Source organism: Sander vitreus, chromosome 3, assembly GCF_031162955.1.
Source record: "Sander vitreus isolate 19-12246 chromosome 3, sanVit1, whole genome shotgun sequence".
Taxonomy (NCBI): domain Eukaryota; kingdom Metazoa; phylum Chordata; class Actinopteri; order Perciformes; family Percidae; genus Sander; species Sander vitreus.
The window spans coordinates 21,486,568-21,506,957 of NC_135857.1; the positions used below are offsets into that span (position 1 = coordinate 21,486,568).

At 40.0% G+C, this 20,390-nt stretch overlaps 2 protein-coding genes across 3 annotated transcripts in view; one reads left to right on the forward strand and one right to left on the reverse strand.

Annotated features, from left to right (window-relative positions):
- veph1 (ventricular zone expressed PH domain-containing 1) overlaps positions 1-20,390 on the forward strand; it is an 85,615-nt gene that overhangs the window by 18,920 nt on the left and 46,305 nt on the right. For both annotated transcript variants that reach the window (XM_078246486.1, XM_078246487.1), the window contains exon 6: positions 18,743-18,906. In XM_078246486.1, the coding sequence (XP_078102612.1) occupies positions 18,743-18,906 (164 nt within the window). The remainder of the gene's footprint in view (positions 1-18,742; positions 18,907-20,390) is intronic.
- On the reverse strand, positions 1,921-12,816 carry ptx3a (pentraxin 3, long a). The gene is made up of 4 exons (XM_078246485.1): positions 12,434-12,816; positions 8,699-8,858; positions 7,578-8,017; positions 1,921-3,854 (listed from the first exon to the last, which is right to left on the reverse strand). Exons 1-4 carry the CDS (start codon positions 12,570-12,572, stop codon positions 3,190-3,192), a joined length of 1,404 nt encoding a protein of 467 aa, XP_078102611.1. The 5' UTR covers positions 12,573-12,816; the 3' UTR covers positions 1,921-3,189.

Below are 20,390 nucleotides of genomic sequence, written 5' to 3' on the forward strand. Positions count from 1 at the left end.
CAACCTCATGTTGCCTCTTTAACAAGCCTCTACTTCTTTCCTCTGAAACCTCAACATAAACACAACACAACATAAACACAAGACTACAAACGCATGCCAAACTGTGTGCGCACACACACACACACACGCACGCACGCACGCACGCACGCACGCACACACACACACACACACACACACACACACACACACACACACACACGCACACACGTAGCTCGTGGAAGCAATAACAGATGACCTCTCTTTTTCCCAGCAGCCCCTCTGTTTTAGAAAGTAAGCTGATGTAATTGGGTTCGGGTGATGTTGACGATGGGGGTGTGATGAGTTGGTTACACAAGCTAGCAGGATGGATAGACTGTGCGTTTGTGTGTGTGTTGTTTATACTGTAAGTTTGTTACTAAAGTCTGGGGTAGCCACATGCATGTTTTCAGTAATTTTACCATTTTCTGTGTTCTGTGGAAGGCAATGTGTTGGCTAAATTTTGTACTTGGTCGTATTTCTGTCAGTTCAGTGTGTAGCGAGCTTGATGAGAATGTGTGTGCATGTTTACTAGTTACAGGAAGCCTGGGGCAGGATACAGCATGAAGGTTTTATAGCCTGCTACAGTAAGGACTTAGTCATTATCAGATGACACACACACACACACACACACACACACACACACACACACACACACACACACACACACACACACACAGAAACATATGGCATTGCTTTGGCCCCATAAGGATTTTAGAGCCAAGAGTAAAACCTGATCTTAAGGTAACACTGAACTTTGGAATGTGTCATCTGTCAAAGTTAGGCTATATGTCTTTTCTAGCTCCCCTTCTGCGAAACATCACTGTACTCTGGCTTGTAAGGTTAAGAAAAGGCAGAACGTTTGGGGTGGGTAGGTTGGATAGGAGTTGGTGTGAAAGGTGACGGTTCCATTTCGTAACAGCATGTCACAGTTGCAGAAACAGTTGGAGACTATGCAGAGGTTGTAGCTGCAGGAGAAACCTGCTACATTTCACTAATGGGCACCTAGCAGGATGTGCCTCAGTAAACTGTAAGCATGTGTGTGAGCTGTAAAACAACTTGCATGTTATTTGTCTGCAGTTGCAGATGTATTTTCAGTGTCATTGTCAGATTATTTTAATCAACAGGAGATTACATATATTTTATTAAAGGATCTTTATGGCATTATATCTTGAAATTTATATTGCATGTACAATATCATAATTTGTGTGATTCAAACTTTGCACAAATGCTCTTTTGAGAGTTTGGACTTTTTCCTGTTATATTATTTATGGAGACAAATGTACTGTTCTAATGATTGCCCCAATTTATTATAAATGGAAATCAAAGGCTTATGTAGCAAAAACTATTATTTCTCAATACTAGATGGTAACACGACAAGGGAGAGCTCATGGAGAAAAAAAGTTTCATTTTCCTCTACAGTACATTGTGTTTTCAGATGTTGATGTAATGCATTTCTTTGCCTAACAGTATGTAAAGCACTTTGAATTACCTCTATGTTTGGAAGATGCTCTATACAACAATATCAATCTATATCAACAGACAGTGCTACTGAATGTCACCAGTTAAACTCAGCTTGTTCCTGCTGTAAGAACTCATTTAAATGTTAGCCTCCATATATTTTAGATACAGTTGCAGATGTATTGCCAGTGTCAAACGTGGATTTTTTTCTAACATTTCAATATTTTTGCTGTGTCACTCTTTCCTCAAAAATATTGAAGTGCCTTTAAACAAGCAAACATATGGTAGCTCCTTCGCCATCGGTGAGTGGGAGTGTGTGCATGAATAAATGCGAGTCGAAAAGTTCAGTCTATTTTATATATAAACCATAAGTAGACTTTTAATAGTCAAATTGGTCTTTTAGGTTTTGAAATGTCAGAAAAACACTGACACTGCTTACCGAGCAATATTATAACTTGAAATGTTTATTCATACCTCACGCCATTCATCCAGTCATGTTATGCAAAATGTATGTATGTACAAAATACATTCAGTTTCACCTTTTCAAAAGAACAACAAAAGCTTTTTACAGTATAATACAAGACAACTTAGTTCATAAAAGATTAGAGTGTGTAAACATTGTCCTCAGTTTCTTTTATCAAATTAAAAGAAAAACTCAATCTCACAATACAAATATAATAGTTACTCCTATTACTTTATGCAGTATTAAAAAACAAGGCACACATATACAACCCTAAAATTAAATGAGAACTACTGACAAAAAAAACTCATATAAATGTGTAAAAAAGGCTTTAAAAGCTTTCACAAATTCAAGAAAATTATGAGAATGAAATAAGCTGTTCCTAGAGTTGCTGGTTGTCCATGCTTGAGATGAAAACACAGTTTTTCAGTCCCACACGTATTTCGTACATTATATGTTGCACTGCACATGGCAACACATTATTAACACATTAGAATGGTAACTCTGCTTTGAATTGTAATGGGGGTGAATGATAGTCAATCTCTAACTTCTAATAATTGTACCTAAAAGACTGCAAAGGTAGATAACAAAATATTTTGTTGATTAACTGCACCAGCTATTTCTGTACAAATCTAGATAGAAAGAGAGAAAATGCATCATTACTCTAAAAACTACAGTTAGAAGATAATGTTTTGTAATTGTCTGTGACCTCTTATTTTCCTCTCCTGCATGGCTGTCTGGTGATTACTCTGTTTACTGGCTCAGAACCCGTTCACATTAACAAAAGACTCTGTCTTTTTTGCAGTCTAATTGAGTCTTTGGTAAATGCAGCACTTCTGCTACTATACAAGTTTTCTAAGCTGAATGTACATTCAGTGTGTGTGTGTGTGTGTGTGTGTGTGTGTGTGTGTGTGTGTGTGTGTGTGTGTGTGTGTGTGTGTGTGTGTGTGTTATGGCGTCAGTTCAAGGTTACAAAAATAAACTTCAGTCTCTCACAGCATTGGCTTTCTCTCATTTGCACATGTCCAGTAAAGTTCAATGCAGCATTAATGTTCATGATGATAGCAATGAAACAGTCATGATGATTTCATAATAATTAAGACATTTAACTATATGGGCAAAGATAATAAAAACAGTTGCTTTTTTAAGTTGCTCTCTTCAGTTTCAGCATAAAGGCTTATTACGATGTTGCTGATATTCACAATGAGGATTATGATGATGCTGATGCTAATTTTCACCACGAGCAGTATGAATCAGTTGATGAATTGAGCGCCTCCATGTGGCACCATCTCCGTCACTCCCCACGCCACCATGTTCCCCCTCTGCTTGCAGCCCTGGCCTTCCTGCAAAGCCACCTGGGAAATCTCCTCCTCTGACAGCACCCTGTCCCACATGTTCACTCCTGTCATCTTCCCTGCGAACGCCATCTTGGGATCGAACCCTCCCTCAAACCCTGCCACCCCACTCCCGCTGCTTGGAGATGGAGAGCAGCAGCCGTTCCTTTCCTGCCCCAGCTGGAGTGAGCCTCCGTCGGGTAAGATGTGTCCTTCAGCCACTCCGGGTGTGGAGGCCACCTTTTTCCCAGCTGCCCACAGGGACGCCAGGCCCTGCTCAGACGACCAAGCCCCGCACAAGTGGATCCACTCTGATGTGCCCCCTGGGTTCACCACACCCGGTGCCTCCACCAGGTGAGCCTCTCCTCCAATGGTGAAGAGCGCAGAGGTTTGACTGAGCAGAAGCTGGATTTCATATGGGTTGCGGCGGTTTCCATAGGAGAACAGCACAGTTTTGTTGGAGACGGTGGTCGGCTTCACCCACATGCAGACAGTAAAGGAGGAGACGGAGAGCGGGACATCTGGTATGACGGAGGTGTAGATTCGACGGGAACACATGGGGAAGAGCAGCGCCATCTCACAACCTAAACAACAAGAAGACGTGATAGTCTTCATTGTGTCATTTTTTCTGTATTGGTGATTTATTCTTTCAAGTCTAATTCTCAATCTTTGTCAATCTTAAACAGTTGCTGGGTATCCTAAGGATATTTGAAACAAAGCAAGCAACGTCTCCTAGTGGTCACAGACGGTTTAAAGCTATAGTGCGTAGTTTCTGCCACCCCCATGAGGAATTCTAAGTAATGACAACAAAACTGTCGGAGCGTCCACATAATACATGCCCTACATGACCGCGCACCGCCCCCACCCCCCTTCACACAGTTGCTGGTAGCCAAAGAGGACACGGAGGATTAAAAAAACATGATGGACTCTTCAGAAGAGGTCATTATCTTCACTCGAGTTTCTGCGCGGGAAAGTCCCCAGACGACACAATCTTCTGAACATAGCCATACTGAGAAATACAGAGAGAGTTGTGTGGAGCTGATAGTCTCAATTAGCTTTGTAGCAACTCATTTGGCAATTGCTTGAATGTAACAGACATTCATTAATATCAAAAGGTTACACACTAAAGCTTTAAGGCATTTCAAATGAGCAAACCTGGTTAGGAGACTAACAACAGCAGAGTTTTGAAAAAAGTGCACTAGGTTAGCACTATTAAATTAAAATTACTATTCAGAGATATGGGTCACATTTAGTGCTAATAATACATTGCTGGTAATTCTACTTTGTCCTGCAGATGTCAAATTAACTTTTATGTATATGGCATCTCAAACACAATATAGGTGATCCAAAGAACTTTACAGAGAAAGTGACAAAGAGCTGATGATGAGCTTAATTCAGTTTCTGTCAGTAATTTTAATGTATGTGAAATATATGTGTGTATGTGTGTTTGTTGTGTTATGGTTGTCTACGCTACTGGATGCCTACAATTTCCCTCGGGATGAATAAAGTGTCTATCTATCTATCTATCTATCCATCCATCCATCCATCCATCCATCAATCCATCAATCCATCAATCAAGAATACATTTTAGAGTATGAGCAAACAGTAAGATTTGTTTTTTTTTAACCATGTCTGGTGTAATAAGAGTGGTTTGCAGGATCACGTATAATAATTTGTAAGTCATTATTATTCAGCTAGAGAAAGGTTTGATTCGGCCAACATTTGATGTCCTCAAATGTTGTCGTTTGCATTTTATGTTTGCTCAGTTTTAAAGGGAGATAAAGTTAGTGAGATTTTGAAGGTTTGATTATGATGCTTCCTGGTAGGTGCATATAAATTGAGAAAATAATTAGGCCCAAAATTTTACGCTGGGGGAAAAGATTAATGTTGAGAAAATGAGACTGAATTTGCAATGCAGATTGCCTGAGATTTACACTGTTAAATATGAGGACAACCAATATAAAGCTGGCTAAAAGTATCTAGACTTGTAGTTGGACTGATGCATTGGGAGATCAAACCTTGTGCATTTTATTGGAACACTTTGCTGCATAATATGGATAAATGTCTCTGCGCAGACTGGAAATGCTCGTTAAGCCATATGGTCCACTCAGTTCACGTTCAGGTGATAAGATCATGAATCATTTTAGGGTTTTTTTGCTCCACCAATGCACACAACCGTATCCATCTGTGGGTCATCTGGTTCATTGGTTTGTTCAGCTTCATTTCACTCTTTTCCCTGTTTTTCTCTCTTTTTAATCATTTGTGTATGTAAACACTCTGCCCATCGACACCCCACACACATACCCTCTCTCTTGGTCTCTCGTGGATACCAAATAATGATGTTGTATTTCTGTCAGGCCTCTGCCACTTAAAAGATAAGGGTGAAAAAAGAACATTTTGAACATGTTGAGTGTGTGTGTGCGTCTGTTCTTGATGGTTTCCACCTGGTTCTGATTTCCCAGGGTGCTTTGGTGTGGTTTTGGTGGTGAGTTAATGATTACACCTCCCTCTGCTCTGTATGTAGGCCAGATTTACATTTCTGGACTATAAAGGTATGTGTGCATTTGTGTGTGTACATGCATTAGATGAGTCAGACAGTATAAGATATCCTGATTTTTTTTATTTGATTCATTCTAGGAAATTAAGTTGTTTTACTGACATGAGTGGTGCCTTTGTGGGACTAAACTTGGTTTACTTACTCACACTTAGTAACTTAATCTCTAAAGTTACATTGTTATTGGTCAATGCTTAATTCAAGGATGGACGGTAACCCTGAGTAGTTGCTCTGCTAACTGAAACCATATGCTGTTGTGCCTTAAATCTGGAAATAATTTGTGTTCACAGTCAGTCTAGCAAGAGTTATGTGTTATGATTAAATTTGAATTAGTGCTGTCAGTTAAATGCGTTATTAATGGCGTTAACGCAAACCCATTTTAACGTCGTCAATTCTTTTATCGCAAGATTAACGTTCTTTTTGGCCTAGCAATCTTTGTAGTTTTTTCACATGCTGTTGCAACAACTAGTAACGTTAGAAAAACTACAACACCACACCGGATCTAGCTAGACCGGAAACAAAATAACAGACACACTTGTTTGGGCTTGCAAGCCGGCCAAAGAGTAGTACATACCTGCAAACTAGTTGCTTTTCGGCGAAAATCGCCATTTTGAATGGGAAAATGTCATCCACGTGAATCGTGAAGATCCGAAGAGTTTTTATTTGGGGGGGGTCCGAGACCCGGTGCTAATACGGCACCGGTGCCTTAACGACCGTTATCTACCGGACCGAATAGCAACGCGGTGACTTATTTAGGTGCCACTTAAATGCCTGCGCTTCTCTCTGATGCTCCGAAAACGGACGTTAGAGGGAACTGAAACATCGCCGCACGGGACGCTAATCAACACTACACTTAGCAGCAGCTAACGTTAACCTACTGTTAGCTAGCAGCTGGAGTAAACATGGTTAAAATGCTGACAGCTAAACGGTGTAACGTGTGACTGTATTTCACTTTTATTTCAAATACAATTGAACAAGGTGCTCGTTTTTTATATATATATATAAAAATCTTTCGGTTCAGGCACCGTTTTAAAAGTATCATTGTATCATGTTGATAAGAGCATTAAAATGAGAAAAAATAATGGGACAAAAAGAAATCAAGGGACATTTAGAATAGAGAAAAATGTGCGATTAATTGCGAGTTAACTATGACATTAATGCAATTAATCACGATTAAATATTGTAATCGTTTGACAGCACTACTTTTAATGCATCTATTGGCTTCTGTTGTAGATCTTTAAACATCTAAATAGCATCTTTAAATATCTGTCAACTGTTAAATATCTGTCAGGTTTAGATTAATGGATGAAGTCCCATTCTGCCTGAGCTGAGAGTTTGAACCAGGGTTTTCTTTTCTTGTGTGATGACTCACCAAAATGTGTTCATAATAAATGTTAAACAACAGAATTAAGAGGCAATAAGTGACCATAAGTTTAGGGAAAAGGATAGTTTGCTACTTGAGGAGGACATGTCTGGAGACATAATAGACAGACTATGTGGTAAAGGTATTTGGGACGAACACAAGCTGCATGATTAGTTGTTGGATGTTCAGAAGCAAGGCCTGACTGGGGGGGGAGGGGGGTCTCATTCTCTTACATTTTGTTAGCGTGACCTGAATGTTTCAACGCAGAAAGAAAACATTGAAGGTGGAAGGTTGTTTCGGTGACACTGTTGAGAAACATGAAGACATACAAAGCAGCAGGTAATGACAGACACAGAGCACAGATTGCTGATGGTAAGATGGATATCTCACCTGCGGGTAGGTATCTTTGCCTCAATGACCTCAGTACCTCTCCCAGTTCCACCCTCGTCTCTTGCAGCGCAGCCAGCACCCCATCTAAAGCCACCTCTTGTGATGTGACTTCTTGCTCCCGGAGCTGTGCCCCTCCACCTTCTGGAAGCTGGGATCCTGTCTTTGTATTCATGCCCATCCCAGCTCCTGGGCTGTTGAAGCAGCTGGTCTCCAGCTTGGCGAGTCGGGAAGTTTGGGTTTGTGCTGCAGAGAGGAGCTGCTGCAGCATCACCTCCAGGTGTTTAGAATTCCCAAAAGAATTCCCAGGAGCAGCAAAAGTCTGCTCTCTGGATTTGAGGCGCTCCAGGGTTTCTCTGACGCGGCCCTCCAGCTGCAAGGCCATCCTTCTTCCTGCTGTCTCCACTGCAACCCCACAGGAGCCACCATACTGCGCTACAAACCTGAGCACAAGGACCAATATCAAAGATTTGAACCTTTTTAACTGAGTCAACAGTTTTTCAACCCTAAGCAACCAACTTTAGCACCAGAATCTCTCCAGAAACCAATTTTGGTTCCCAATTCCCTCATAAAACCATTGACATTTAAAGGAACAGGATACATTTGGGATTCTGGTCTTAAGTTGAGCTGAAGCGATTTGTCGAGTAATCAATTAGGCGATCGAAATAATTAGCAACAGTTTGATAATCAATTAATCGTTCAACAAATTTTTTAAGGAAAAAAGACAAAATAATCACGTGTTCCAGCCTTTCAAATATTCATATTTGCTAGTTTTCTTTGTCTTCTATAATGGTAAAATAAATAAATTTGTATAGACCAAATAATTAATCGATTGATCGAGAAAAAAATTGGGAAATCATTTGAATAATGAAAACAATTATTAGTTGCAGCACTAGTATCTCTGTGGAAGTATTTGCACTTAAAGGTTGTAGACTTTGATCACCAGTGTAGTAAACCTCGGAATTACGGGTTAAGGTATCTGATTATTAAGTTTCATTTGAGTTTCAATCCTAACCTCTTAATTCACCTTTTTTATCTTAACTTATGCAACTACCATAAAAACTCTTTTCATCTCATTTGAGACCGTAATTGCTGTGATCTCTGATCAGCTTTGTCCAACCAACCTGAGCATTTCTCCACGCAGTGACCCCATCTCCACCTTAATAATGTCATCTGCATACTGAAGCAACATGTTCTCCCTCATCTGACTGTTCTCCAGCATCGAGAAGATTTTGTCCCATTTGGTCAGGTCTGGAGAGTTGCAGGGGGCTGGACTCGGTGTGGCTGGATAAAGGGATGGTAAAAAGAGGGAGAGAAAAAAGTTATCCAACATAAGATGAACAACTGCGCCCCTCAACACCCCCTGTCTCCTATAAAGTTAAAGAATATTGATAGTGCAACATGAAAAATATTAACTCCAAGCTTTATTCTCTTTGGAACTAAAATTTCCATAATAGTTTGGGAAACACAACTAGCTTACAACTTTAAAGCCTGTATTTATTTACATTTTGGCAAATGGGCACCATTAAAAGTATACCTAATAATAGTTCCTGTTTGCAATGTACCCTAGGATGTACAGACAAATATCACTGGATTACTTTAATACTGAAGAAAACATGATGATTCTCAGGCAAGTTGTGGAGTTACTGTATAAGGAGTGTCTTTTTTCTATAATTCATACGCAAAGTTATTAATGTTTATTTGCAATGGATATAGGAGATAATGATATACTCAGAGTGATCTGTAAGTCATACACATATCTATCTGTGTGTTCAAATTTGACTGCATCAACTGGTTTTTAAAGTACCTAATTGCCTTTTACCACACTAATTATCTGTGCCTCATGTCTCTCCTTCCAACCCGCCCCCCCCACCCTTTTTCTCTCCCGTGCCCCCCTGTGGATAGAGATTGAAGGACAGTTCTTCCACAAATTTTCAGAAATTAAACACCTTAAGCACTCCTCTGTAATCGTGTTTATATTCTGCTCTTTGAAAACAAGGGCAGTGGAAAAGTGAATTTGTTAGCAGAGTATAAAAAGGTTTAACTAGCTCAGTGTTGTATGGTAGGGCAGGTGTGGCTTTAGAGAGAGCAAGCAGGAAATAGCTTTTATCAGCTGTGCTGCATTGAACATACTATGATTTCTCCAGTGTTGACAGGAACTTCGGGGCCATAATTGTAAGGAGAAAGACAGAAATATAGATAGTTGAACAGCAGGAAAAATGAAGCGTAAAGGGGGGACAAAAGAGGAAGTGAGGTTGTTAGGGGAGAGATAAGAACGTGAGAAAGAAACAGGACAATTGACTCATAAACCACTTTGCTTTTCCGGCAAAATACATCAGGCTTCCTGCGCGATTGAGAAAGAAGGAAGGAAAAGAACGTTTATTTTACACAGAAAAAGAAAGAAACTAGCTGCTGAGAGTAGGGGAGAGATAAAGCACAGCAAGGGGAGCGAGAATATGTGTCAGTGTTCTGATGTTCTGATTAACGTTTAAGCGTCTCAAATATCTGTTTATACCTGCAGACATATTTTAGAAAGGCATTATCACAGGACTGCAGGATTTGTTTTGGCTGCCTGTCCCCACGGTTCAAAGTAAATTAGACAGAAGGTTCATGCACTCTGCTCTCTCTGACTTACCAAACTAAAAGTGCAGGTCCGTCAGAGGTTTATAAAGGATTCTGATGGATCTTGGAGTGAGAGTATATGTAACCTTAGACATGAGCTTGGATCCTTGAGTCTTTTGGTACTTTTAAACTAATGAGTTTGAAGGCTTGTAAAGTCAATAGTCCTACTGCACTTACTTCTTATTTTGAATTGATTACTACTTATTTTAAAGAGAGATCATCACTCTTTAGTTTTATTTTTTACATGTATTTCTACTGTTCTGTAAAGGTCCAATATGTAGGAATTTCTCCCATCTAGCGATGAGATCATATATCTCAATCAGCTCTCTCGCACCACGCAGTTCAAAGTACATATTACAGCTACGGTAGCCTTCACCTTCAAAAAACCGGTCTCTTGCTCTTTTCAATATCCTTTTTCTTTTTCTGGGCGAAGAAGAAGACTCCTGTTCCTGAAATTTGGATTTTGAATATGTGTGGTCCTCCATGTTTCCTTCTTCAAACTTGCCGGGGCCGGGAAGCTACGATACCCATTAGCAGCATTAGCAGCACCTGTGAGTTTATCATGTGACAGCGAAAACGTGAAAGGTGGAGCAGTATGTCCTGTATGTCCCTTAACGGCTAACGTATTTCAAGATGGCGCATAAATATGGAGCGTCTACCCCAGTTCATGCGAATGCAAATGTAAAATTTCAAGCCAAAAGGAATACTTGGAATTGATGGTGGTGGTAAATATTCATGAAAAAGGACAAGTTTGTGAACGGGCAGCACAGATTTTGATAATGAACAACTAAACGTTACACACTGGACCTTTTAATGAATAAATTACATTTATTTACATTTATTTGTTTAGGTAGCGATTGCAGGAATTGATCTGTAGGTACACACAAACTGTATATGTACATTCAACAACAGACAGATATAAAATGACTTAATGGAGTAGAAGTACAACCTATCCCGTACTTTTACAAAAACTGTCTGGGTTTACTTATTTGGTACATGTTTTAGCCTGCCATTCATTCTTTAAAACTGTGTCATGACCTCTCTCACGTTGCACTCATTAATTTAAATTCCACTCTGAGAAATGAGCAGGTCAGAAGCAGTGATCTGTGTGTCTCTCTCTCTCTCTCTTCCTCACACACCTGCACACACACTGTATTTAACGCCCTAACTTTTTCTCCTTAGTTCAGCAAGCCAGTTATGAATGTATTGTGTTTCTTCGTCCTTCTTGCTCCCACCTTTTCCTTTCTTGGCAGGCAGAAACAAACTTTTTTTTCTTCCTTCAGTGCTGTAGTTCATGTACTTGTATACTATTCTCAGTCATCTGATTAAGCCACTCACATTTTTCCCTTCAATCAGGTTTAATCACATCGCAGGCTGTGCCCGGAGAAAAGTTTCCTGCCTGTTAACTGTTGGTGCTGCAATTATACCTCCTGCCAGGTTTAAAACAACAAACAAATGCAAAATGCAAGATGCTAGGGGCTCATTGCACGCACACAAACACATTTTTATGTACACACACATTCTTTTCACTCACAAACAGTGATGCCTTCCAAAACAGCAGTGAGAAGGGTTTCATAATGATATGCTGTAGTGTTTCTGCGATTGGTGACTAGTCATTCATGCTGTAATATGTGTTTGTTCCGGTCGCCAGCTGAAAAAACCTCTCTGATTTTCTGGCTCAGCATATTCTTTGATTCTGCTCGTCTCATACACAAACTCTGTCTCTGCCAACAGTCCGTGTACTCTGAGTACTGTGGTACTTGTTATCTCTTTTCTCTGCCTTTTGTGTGTTCAAAGCTGCATTTTTAGCCATAAAATATAAAGTACTCAACAAACCAACAAAACCTTCAACTGTTTCTTTCTCTCTCTTTTTCTGCAACCTCTACTGTACAGCTTGACCCCAACTGTTCCTTTATTTCCACTCAGTCTCTACGTTTTTCTGCGCTCTAACATCTTATGGTAATATCATTGTTGTAGTACTTCTAGTAATAACTACTGTTCGACACTTGTCAGTTTCAAGGCTCTGCTTGTACAATATATGTGTGACATTTTCAGTCTAAGGAGCATGTCAAATGTTAATTTCCACTGTAGTCAGTAATGACAGAGACTGAAAATAAAGGGACGATGAATCTTAATGCCTTGAGCTACAAGAAATCAATTTCATGCTCCGGAATTTAATTAAATTGCAACCACGTGAGAATCTTAATCAGATCATTTACACACACTTTAACACTTACGTTCTGGTGTCTCTCCATCTGTGATTTCATTGTAGTAGGTGTCAGTGTAGTTGACCTCAAAATCCTCCTCATATGCAAGAACCAGACACACACACGCTGACAGCACACACACTGCCTGGGAGAGCCTCCACCGGAACATGCTGCTGCCGACTCAGTGTGTGAGACAGTGAGAGTATATGAGGTTGAGTGAGTGTGTTAAGTGGTAACTGGTAAGTTTCAGGTCCGCTCCTCTGCCTACCTGCTTGTCTATGTGTGTGTGTGTGTGTGTGTGTGAATGTTTGTCTAGATTGACTGTGTGTGTTTTGTTTGTCTCTGCTGCTTCTCCCTGCCGGTCTCACAGCGCTGCAGGTCCACCACTCTCTTTTTCAACCCCTCACTCTCTCTTACAGTATTTGTCCCTCCTCCCTAATGACTCCCCACCTCTCTCTCTCTCTCTCTCTCTCTCTCTCTCTCTCTCTCTCTCTCTCTCCCCCCCTCCCTCTCTCTCATTCTTTCTCGTTAAATGCTGAGCAATCCTTTGGCAGGAAGCACGGCAGTGTAGAGTACTTCAACCAGAGAGAGGGGCGGCTTGCTCTGCACACACACTGAGCAAAAGATTCTGCGTCCTACATGCTCTATGCACACCATTGCCATCCTTAAATAGCAGAGAGGCACAGAGCTGAAATTATTCACATCTCTGTTATTATAACGACTGAATCAAATCCAAGATGTGTGATGATAAAATTATGATGTAGCCTGAGGTTATGGTCCCCACAACTTTCCTTCATCTATAATTCTTCATCATCATATTGATCTGGAAGGCCGAATGGCGTTTGTTGATATGTACACACACACACACACACACACACACACACACACACACACACACACACACATTTATATTACTATACAGTACTTTCCATTGATTTAATGTATTCAAAACCAGATCTTAACCAACAGCCCTGCATTCTTACTCTTAAAGGATAAATTTGGTCTGTTGCAACTTGGGTCAACTCACCACAATAAATGCTGAGATCTGGAAACACGGTGACGTCGCTACAGCAAAGTCTGACAGAGCAAGAAACACAAGGGGTCAAACGATCAGGTTGTAATCAGGCCAACAGTGTAGCCAGACTATCGAAAGCACTTTTCTTTTCAGGTAAACCCAAAAGTGAATGCATCCAAAATGTTAGTTCCCTCTCACTATCCCTCACTACACAGGAAAACTGTGGCAAACACAGTCAAAGTTGAACAAGGACAAAATGATACAGTCAAACACGTAGGGAATATCCTTTGAGGAAATTAGTAAATGTTTGAAAGTTTTACTATATTTCCATCCTTGTGAAAACATTTGGCTCTTACAGAGAGTCTGAGTACAGAGATGTTAAAGCAGCGCTCCAGCCTGCGAGCGAGGCGGTGAGTAATGCATCGTTGGAGGTAGCCTGTATTTCGTAATCTGATATAACTGCAGCCCATGCGACTCACAGAGAGAAAGAAAAGGAGAGAGGGGAAAGAGGAAATAGAAGGGGGCGGAACAGAGAACACAAACTTTCCTGATTTTTGCCCCATGCAGAGACTGTGTGTGTGTGTGTGTGTGTGTGTGTGTGTGTGTGTGTGTGTGTGTGTGTGTGTGTGTGTGTGCGCATTGAATGGAACCCAGACATCAGGGGTTTCTAAATGGGTTTATTGTTCTCCTGCTTCACTCTGTTTAATAATTTATTTTGTCAGCCTGACCATGTGTTTATGTGCGTATTGTGTGTGTATATACTGTATGTACATCTGTGTGGTATAAGTGTGTATATATTCATGTGTGTGTATGTTTTCAAGAGGATGGAAATAATGACTTCCTCATGGGATTTTAGGATTTGCCCCCCCCCCCCCCCCCTCCATCTTTCTGTCTGCCTGTGTCTCTCTTTCATTGTATCTGTTTTTTCTCTCAAATACAGTACCTACTGAAGCACACACCTATTCACTTGTTATCTGTTGTGGAAGAGCCTTTTCATTCAGACAGCTGAGAGAGGGAGTTGTGTGAAGTAGCAAAAGCTTCAATTAGCATTACCACTTGATAGAATAGAATATTGGTTTAACCTGTTGCCAGTTTATTAACGCTTTTACCTTAAGAAAGTGTGGAATTTAACAAAAGGAGAAAGATGTTAAGAAGGATACAGTTGTGTATATTAACAGTAAGTTCAGTAACCATGAATGCAACCTTTCCTAAACTTAACTCAGTAGTTTTAGATGTTTAAACATACCATAACCATATCTGCATCAGTTTTGAAAAATTCTTATGCGATGACAAATGTCCTGCTCTTTTGTGTGACTTATTGAAATGCCTTTATCATATCATATGACGTCAAGCGAACAGATGTATCAACTCCACCTCCAGTTGCACCTAATTTCTGCTGGCTCAGCAGTTAGTGAAAGAAGTGCTGTTCTGTTTGGGACTTGTAGTATGAAAGCATCACTAATGAGTCTTGTATCGTTTAGGTATATGATGAAGAGGAAGTTCAAGTCAGAATGGACAGGACATTTTGTCTTTCACACATAGACAGACAGAGAGAGTCTGTACGGGAGAAGTTAACTAGGTGAAAGGGAAGGATGGTCATTGAGTTTAAACTTTGCAGGAGAGACTGTGCGTGTGTCTATGAATTGCACTGACGTACATCTGGTCGGCTAGATGTAAAATATTTTTATGCATGAAACATTTTAAGTCATGTGTAAATGTGATGAAAATCCTTGCCGTCCTTTTTTTGCTCTCTGCTAACTGGATCCCTTCCAGAGAGCTGGGCAGTCATGTTTAATATAGTGCTGAATACTTTAAATTATTTTTACTGTGTTGCTCATGCAACAAAACTTCACAGAATCCCAAGGATATGGGCTTTCTGGGAGACGTTGGACTCCTGTCGCTTTTTTGATTCGACAGTTTCTCCGGCCCTCCCCCACCCAATGTTTTTCGAGCTGTGTGATATACGACTTTTGGGACATACATACACAAAATGTGTGATGGAAGCTACAGAAAACACGTTGAAGCTGTAAATCTAAAAACATCTCTCTGGAAATCATTTGTGCTGATTTCTGCATTTTTGTCCTGTAGATAACCACTTTTGCATAAAAGTCCAGTGTCTTTTGACAAGTTATGTGCATTGCTGGATATTAATGGAATGTTCCTGTCTTTGTCCAACATAGAGCTGCAGTCGACAGTCAACAGAAAATGAATCTGCAACAAACTGATTAATTGTAGTTTTTTATTGTAGCAGTTTTTCAAGCAAAAATGGCAAAAAAGAATATTTTAGCGCCATTAAACCCATGGCGCTAACATGGCTAAAAACAACAAATATTCTGTTGCGCCATGGCCATGGGTTTTAGGGAAATGTGATTGTATGTGCTATCCCTTATCTCCGTTTAAAAGTATCTTGATCCACTTGGGGTTTGGTCTTTCAGTCGTTGGGGGGCTAAAATGTTTTTTCTTAACATGTAAAGTTGAGAAAAATGAAATATGCATGTGTATTTTCAGATCTTAGAAAGTTATTTTGATTTAGATGCACTGGTCCCAGCGCTGTTAGTGATATCTTGAGTTTTATGGGATGTAATGGCTTTTTACTACAGCCATATCACAGCAAAGACACAGAAACTCATTTTCCCCATGACTCAGTTTTAGTGTCCTCTTAGGTAAAAATATAGCCAATTGCTGTATTAAAGTAATTTTTTATTCAAATTTAAGTGTCTCTCCAGAATTGGTAAGTGTCTTTTTGTGACTCACTTTGGGATTCTAATGTGACATTTTGAAAACAGCACACCAAAAGAAAACCATCACGTCCTCTCCTGCCTCACAAGTTAACAATAGTTTGACTGATCAGTTCTCAGTTTTCTTAGAAAATATCTGAGGGGCCTTTCAAAAATGTCGCCTTTGTGTTCTACAGAAACAAAGGTCATTACTGGATATTTTATTGAGATTTGTAAGTCATGAAAATGGGTTGGGTGTATGCTGGAATGAAGGTACGAATGTCAAATACTGTGTACACACACGCACATACACATACACAGGAGTAGGGCTGGGCGATAGGGAGAAAATCAGATATCACGATACTCTTGACCAAATACCTCGATATCGATATTGTGGCAATATTCTAGGGTTGACAATTGGTGCTTTAACAAAATATCTTCACACTTAGATTTTAGATAAATAATCATCAGTAATGTGGACATAATGTTTAAGTGGGGAAAAGGCAAATAATAGAACAGCTAGAACAGTCTGGTAAGTTCAGAAAAGTACATCACTTTACTGTAATGCAGCCTTTAATACCAGTAAAAGGCAACACTTATGTCATATTACGATATCCAAAATCTAAGACAATATCTAGTCTCATATCACGATATCGATATAATATCGATATATTGCCCAGCCCTACACAAATCAGGCCAACAGTGTAGCCAGTGGAGTCAAATGAGGTGGTTTAACAAAATAAAATATGAATCAATATAATCAAAAGGGTATATTCATGTCTCACATGTTCTGTTTAGATGTGGGTGAGTGTGCTCTAACAAGTATGCTCTATAAATCCTCCTCAGTGTGTTTCTGTCTCATCTTGCCTTTTAACATTCTTCTGAACAGTTATGGTTATTACCAGCTCTCTTTCTGCACATGTACTGTATCTGTCTCTTTTTATGGTGATTTGTGTCGAGTGTAGAGGTGTGTATGTGTGTGTGCGCGCAGAACAGTCAGTCCTCTCTGTTGATCAGTACCAGTCATCTGTTACAGGATAAAACCTGTGGTTAAAGTAATTTATAGCTATGAATTACCTGTTGAAAAAAACCATTTATTTAGTTCCTGCTGTAATATTTTATAAAATATGACAAAAGTTCACCATGTACTAGCTGTTTGAAATATTATGGACCAGATGTTCATGATAAATACATACTGATAAATGAGCATAAATGCAGCACAAAAGTCCTATCTCGCAATGTTAACGAAAGTGAAAAAATAGTTTGTGTATCTGCCCTGTGATTCAGATACGGTCCAAAATGTAATGGGTTCCTGCTGAAGTTTCATTCATTCAGTAGTTTTTTACGTAATCCTGTTAACAGTCAAACAAACCAACACACAAACAGACAAACCGAACTGAAAACATAAACTTCAAAGATTGAAAGATGGAGAAGAAATGGTTAGACTAATGTGAATAATGTTGCTGCAACAGAACATGTAGCTTGCTTTTCAGCATCGTGGGTAGAATTGGATTAATAACCGCAATATACCCACTTATTCTACCATAACCTGCTTCTGTTTCCTCTTGTAGCATGTAAGCAGTCCAACATGAATACATACTCCACATTTTATCCAATCTAATTATTTATATATCTTATTTAATCCTCACATGAGACTTAACCTGAAACCTTCTGGGTTCAAACTGACATTTTGGTCTTGCTATTCTATTATACTACTGTAGGACACAAAAGCCATTGTTTGAAATCTTGAAATGTGACCAATAATGAACCTACCATTTGAAAACAAGAGTCTTTGTTCTTTAAAGATGTTTCCTACATGAGTCAAAGGCTGTTGGGAAATGCTGTGGGTTTTGTTGGGCTGCGTGCTGATTTACAAATGCCTTTATGTACAATCATGCGTCAGCACTGACTTTCTTTTTTTCCTGCATCAGCATCATTGAAGGAATATTGACAACAAATGGAAAACGTTTTATTTACTGAACACAGATGTTGTATCATGAAATGATTGTGTGTGAAACTTTTCTGAGAAAAATGACAGTTTCTGCAAATATGCGTGATGTTACAGTAGAGCTACACCACAGAAAGCTTAAAGGAAAATTTAGGTTTCATGCAACTTGGGTCTGATTTATTCTAATAGTTTTTTTGGCTTAAGTTCTCTTGGTAGTAGAAATATTATAGTCACCAAGTTAATTGTTGAGATCTGGGAATGCTGCAACATCGATAACAAGAAGTCTGATGGAGTAAGTTGCCAGTTTATTAGGTATACCCAGCTAAAACCAATGCAGTCTAATACAACAGTCACAGCAATAACTGCTACCTTCAATAAATCCCTTCTGTTTTTTTCTATTATTTAGCCTACGCACTGATATCAATGGAGTGGACAAAGTAATAGAAACAGCTATCGGTGCCAACCCACTCTCGTATTTTGGGCATTTTATAAGACAATAGACCTATGTCTCCACTTCTACTGTTTACACTGGGCACTTAATATTTCTTGTCTGTCTAACTGCTGTTTTATATGGCGACCATTTTCAGTATCCAAATGGTCACCAAGTTGTATTTGACTATGAGGCTCACTGTCAGCAACTCTGTTTCTCTCTTTGGCAGGTAACCACATGCTGTTACGAGTGTTGCCCTCAGTCTACCCCAGACAACCGGATACCATCCACTGTCACCTAGGCAACCTCACTGCGATGATGTCACAGCTGGAATCCCCAGAGCAACAACACCTGATCAGACTCATTCAAATTGTTGCTGAGCAACATCCACTTGTGAGTGTTTTTAGTTTTTTTTGTAGTTTTGTTGGAAATATATCACAATGTGCTGTGGGTAAATAAAACTATTTACATTGCATACTATTTTTATAACCACATGGGCTGAAGTGAATTATGCCACTTTTACCACTTTGTCACTTTACTAGCGATTTATTTAATTTTTTTCGATTGTGTCATAGCCAACTAAACCAGAGCTCTCTGCGATCATGACATAAGTTTACGCTTAACTTGGCTTTGGCTTACAATGAAGTACGTGTGTGGCTTTTTTGTAACATTTCTCTCCATGAGTCAAGCTTAATCAGACCTTTTACCGTTCAACTTCGCCATAGCCTGTAATGAGCTCATGTCGAAATATAGAAAAAAGCCACTAGAATGTAGGAAATGGAGCAGTGCATGTGAAGTGCACATTTCTCAGTAGGACTTCCCTTAATCCTGAATATTTCAGAGTAGAGCTGCTGATGTTCAACATGAGGGGAAAGTAGTGGTGGGCGGATTGATCCAAATATCGGTAATATCGATACCAACATTGGTATTGATTAGGGATGCACCGAATCCAGGATTCAGGTTCGGATTCGGCCGAATAATGGGCTTTTTGACGGGGTTCGGTTTCTGCCGAACCTTAGAACCGTTCAATGCAGTAGGCTGTGACAAAGTGAAAATGGAACTCGCGAGCAGAAAAAGCGCCGCCCAGCAGCACCCCCAGCCAAAAGAAGGCGACCCAAGCTGAGCCACACACCCAACCCACAATGCTGACCTGTCCCGCGGCGGCAAGGACCCTAAACAATACACAACATTGCCTCTACCAAAACACCTGCGCATGAAGGAATCCACAGACAGCAGCCAAAACGCAGGAAACCCAGGTACAGCAAAGGAAGGACAGTCACAGCTAAAAACTTGTGTTAACCAGACAGTGCCTCTCCTGGACTGTCAGCCGTTCTCCCTACAGTGGGAGAGGAGCGACCGAACGGCCGGCCGGCTGCTGCTCATTAGCTAACGTTAGCTTTCTAATTTCACCCACCCAACATGCCTTCATCATACACTGGTTAGCGAAAATTTGCCAAACAAAATTGTCACTCATCTGGCGATAGCGATTTGCTTTCCTACAATGTGAAAAGAGCGTGTGAGTGAATTCAACATCAAGTTGTTACATTTAACTATTTTAGAGGCTGTGGACGTTGTTTACTTCATTAATGTGTTTACTGTATTAATGGACTGAGGATGGGAGTAGGACTCGGTATTCGGTTTCGGATTCGGCAGAATCTTAACCAGTGGATTCGGTATTCGGCCGAACCCCAAAAATCTGGATTTGGTGCATCCCTAGTATTGATATTGATCAATACCAATATAATGAGATCGATACTTTAGTTTCAGTTTCTCTCCAGTATGCACTGCTGTGGTTTCATCAAAGAGGCGACCTGGCTGTCTGTGTCTGTGTAAGTGCTGCTCCTGTCACAGCGCAGAGCAGGCACAATTTGCTCCTC

Coding starts and splice junctions, on each gene's coding strand:
- ptx3a (XM_078246485.1), bottom strand. CDS start 12,572: ATGTTCCGGTGGAGGCTCTCCCAGGCAGTGTGTGTGCTGTCAGCGTGT. Junction 8,859..12,433: donor AGATGGAGAGACACCAGAAC/GTAAGTGTTAAA, acceptor CCCTTTATCCAG/CCACACCGAGTCCAGCCCCC. Junction 8,018..8,698: donor CTGCGTGGAGAAATGCTCAG/GTTGGTTGGACA, acceptor CCTTGTGCTCAG/GTTTGTAGCGCAGTATGGTG.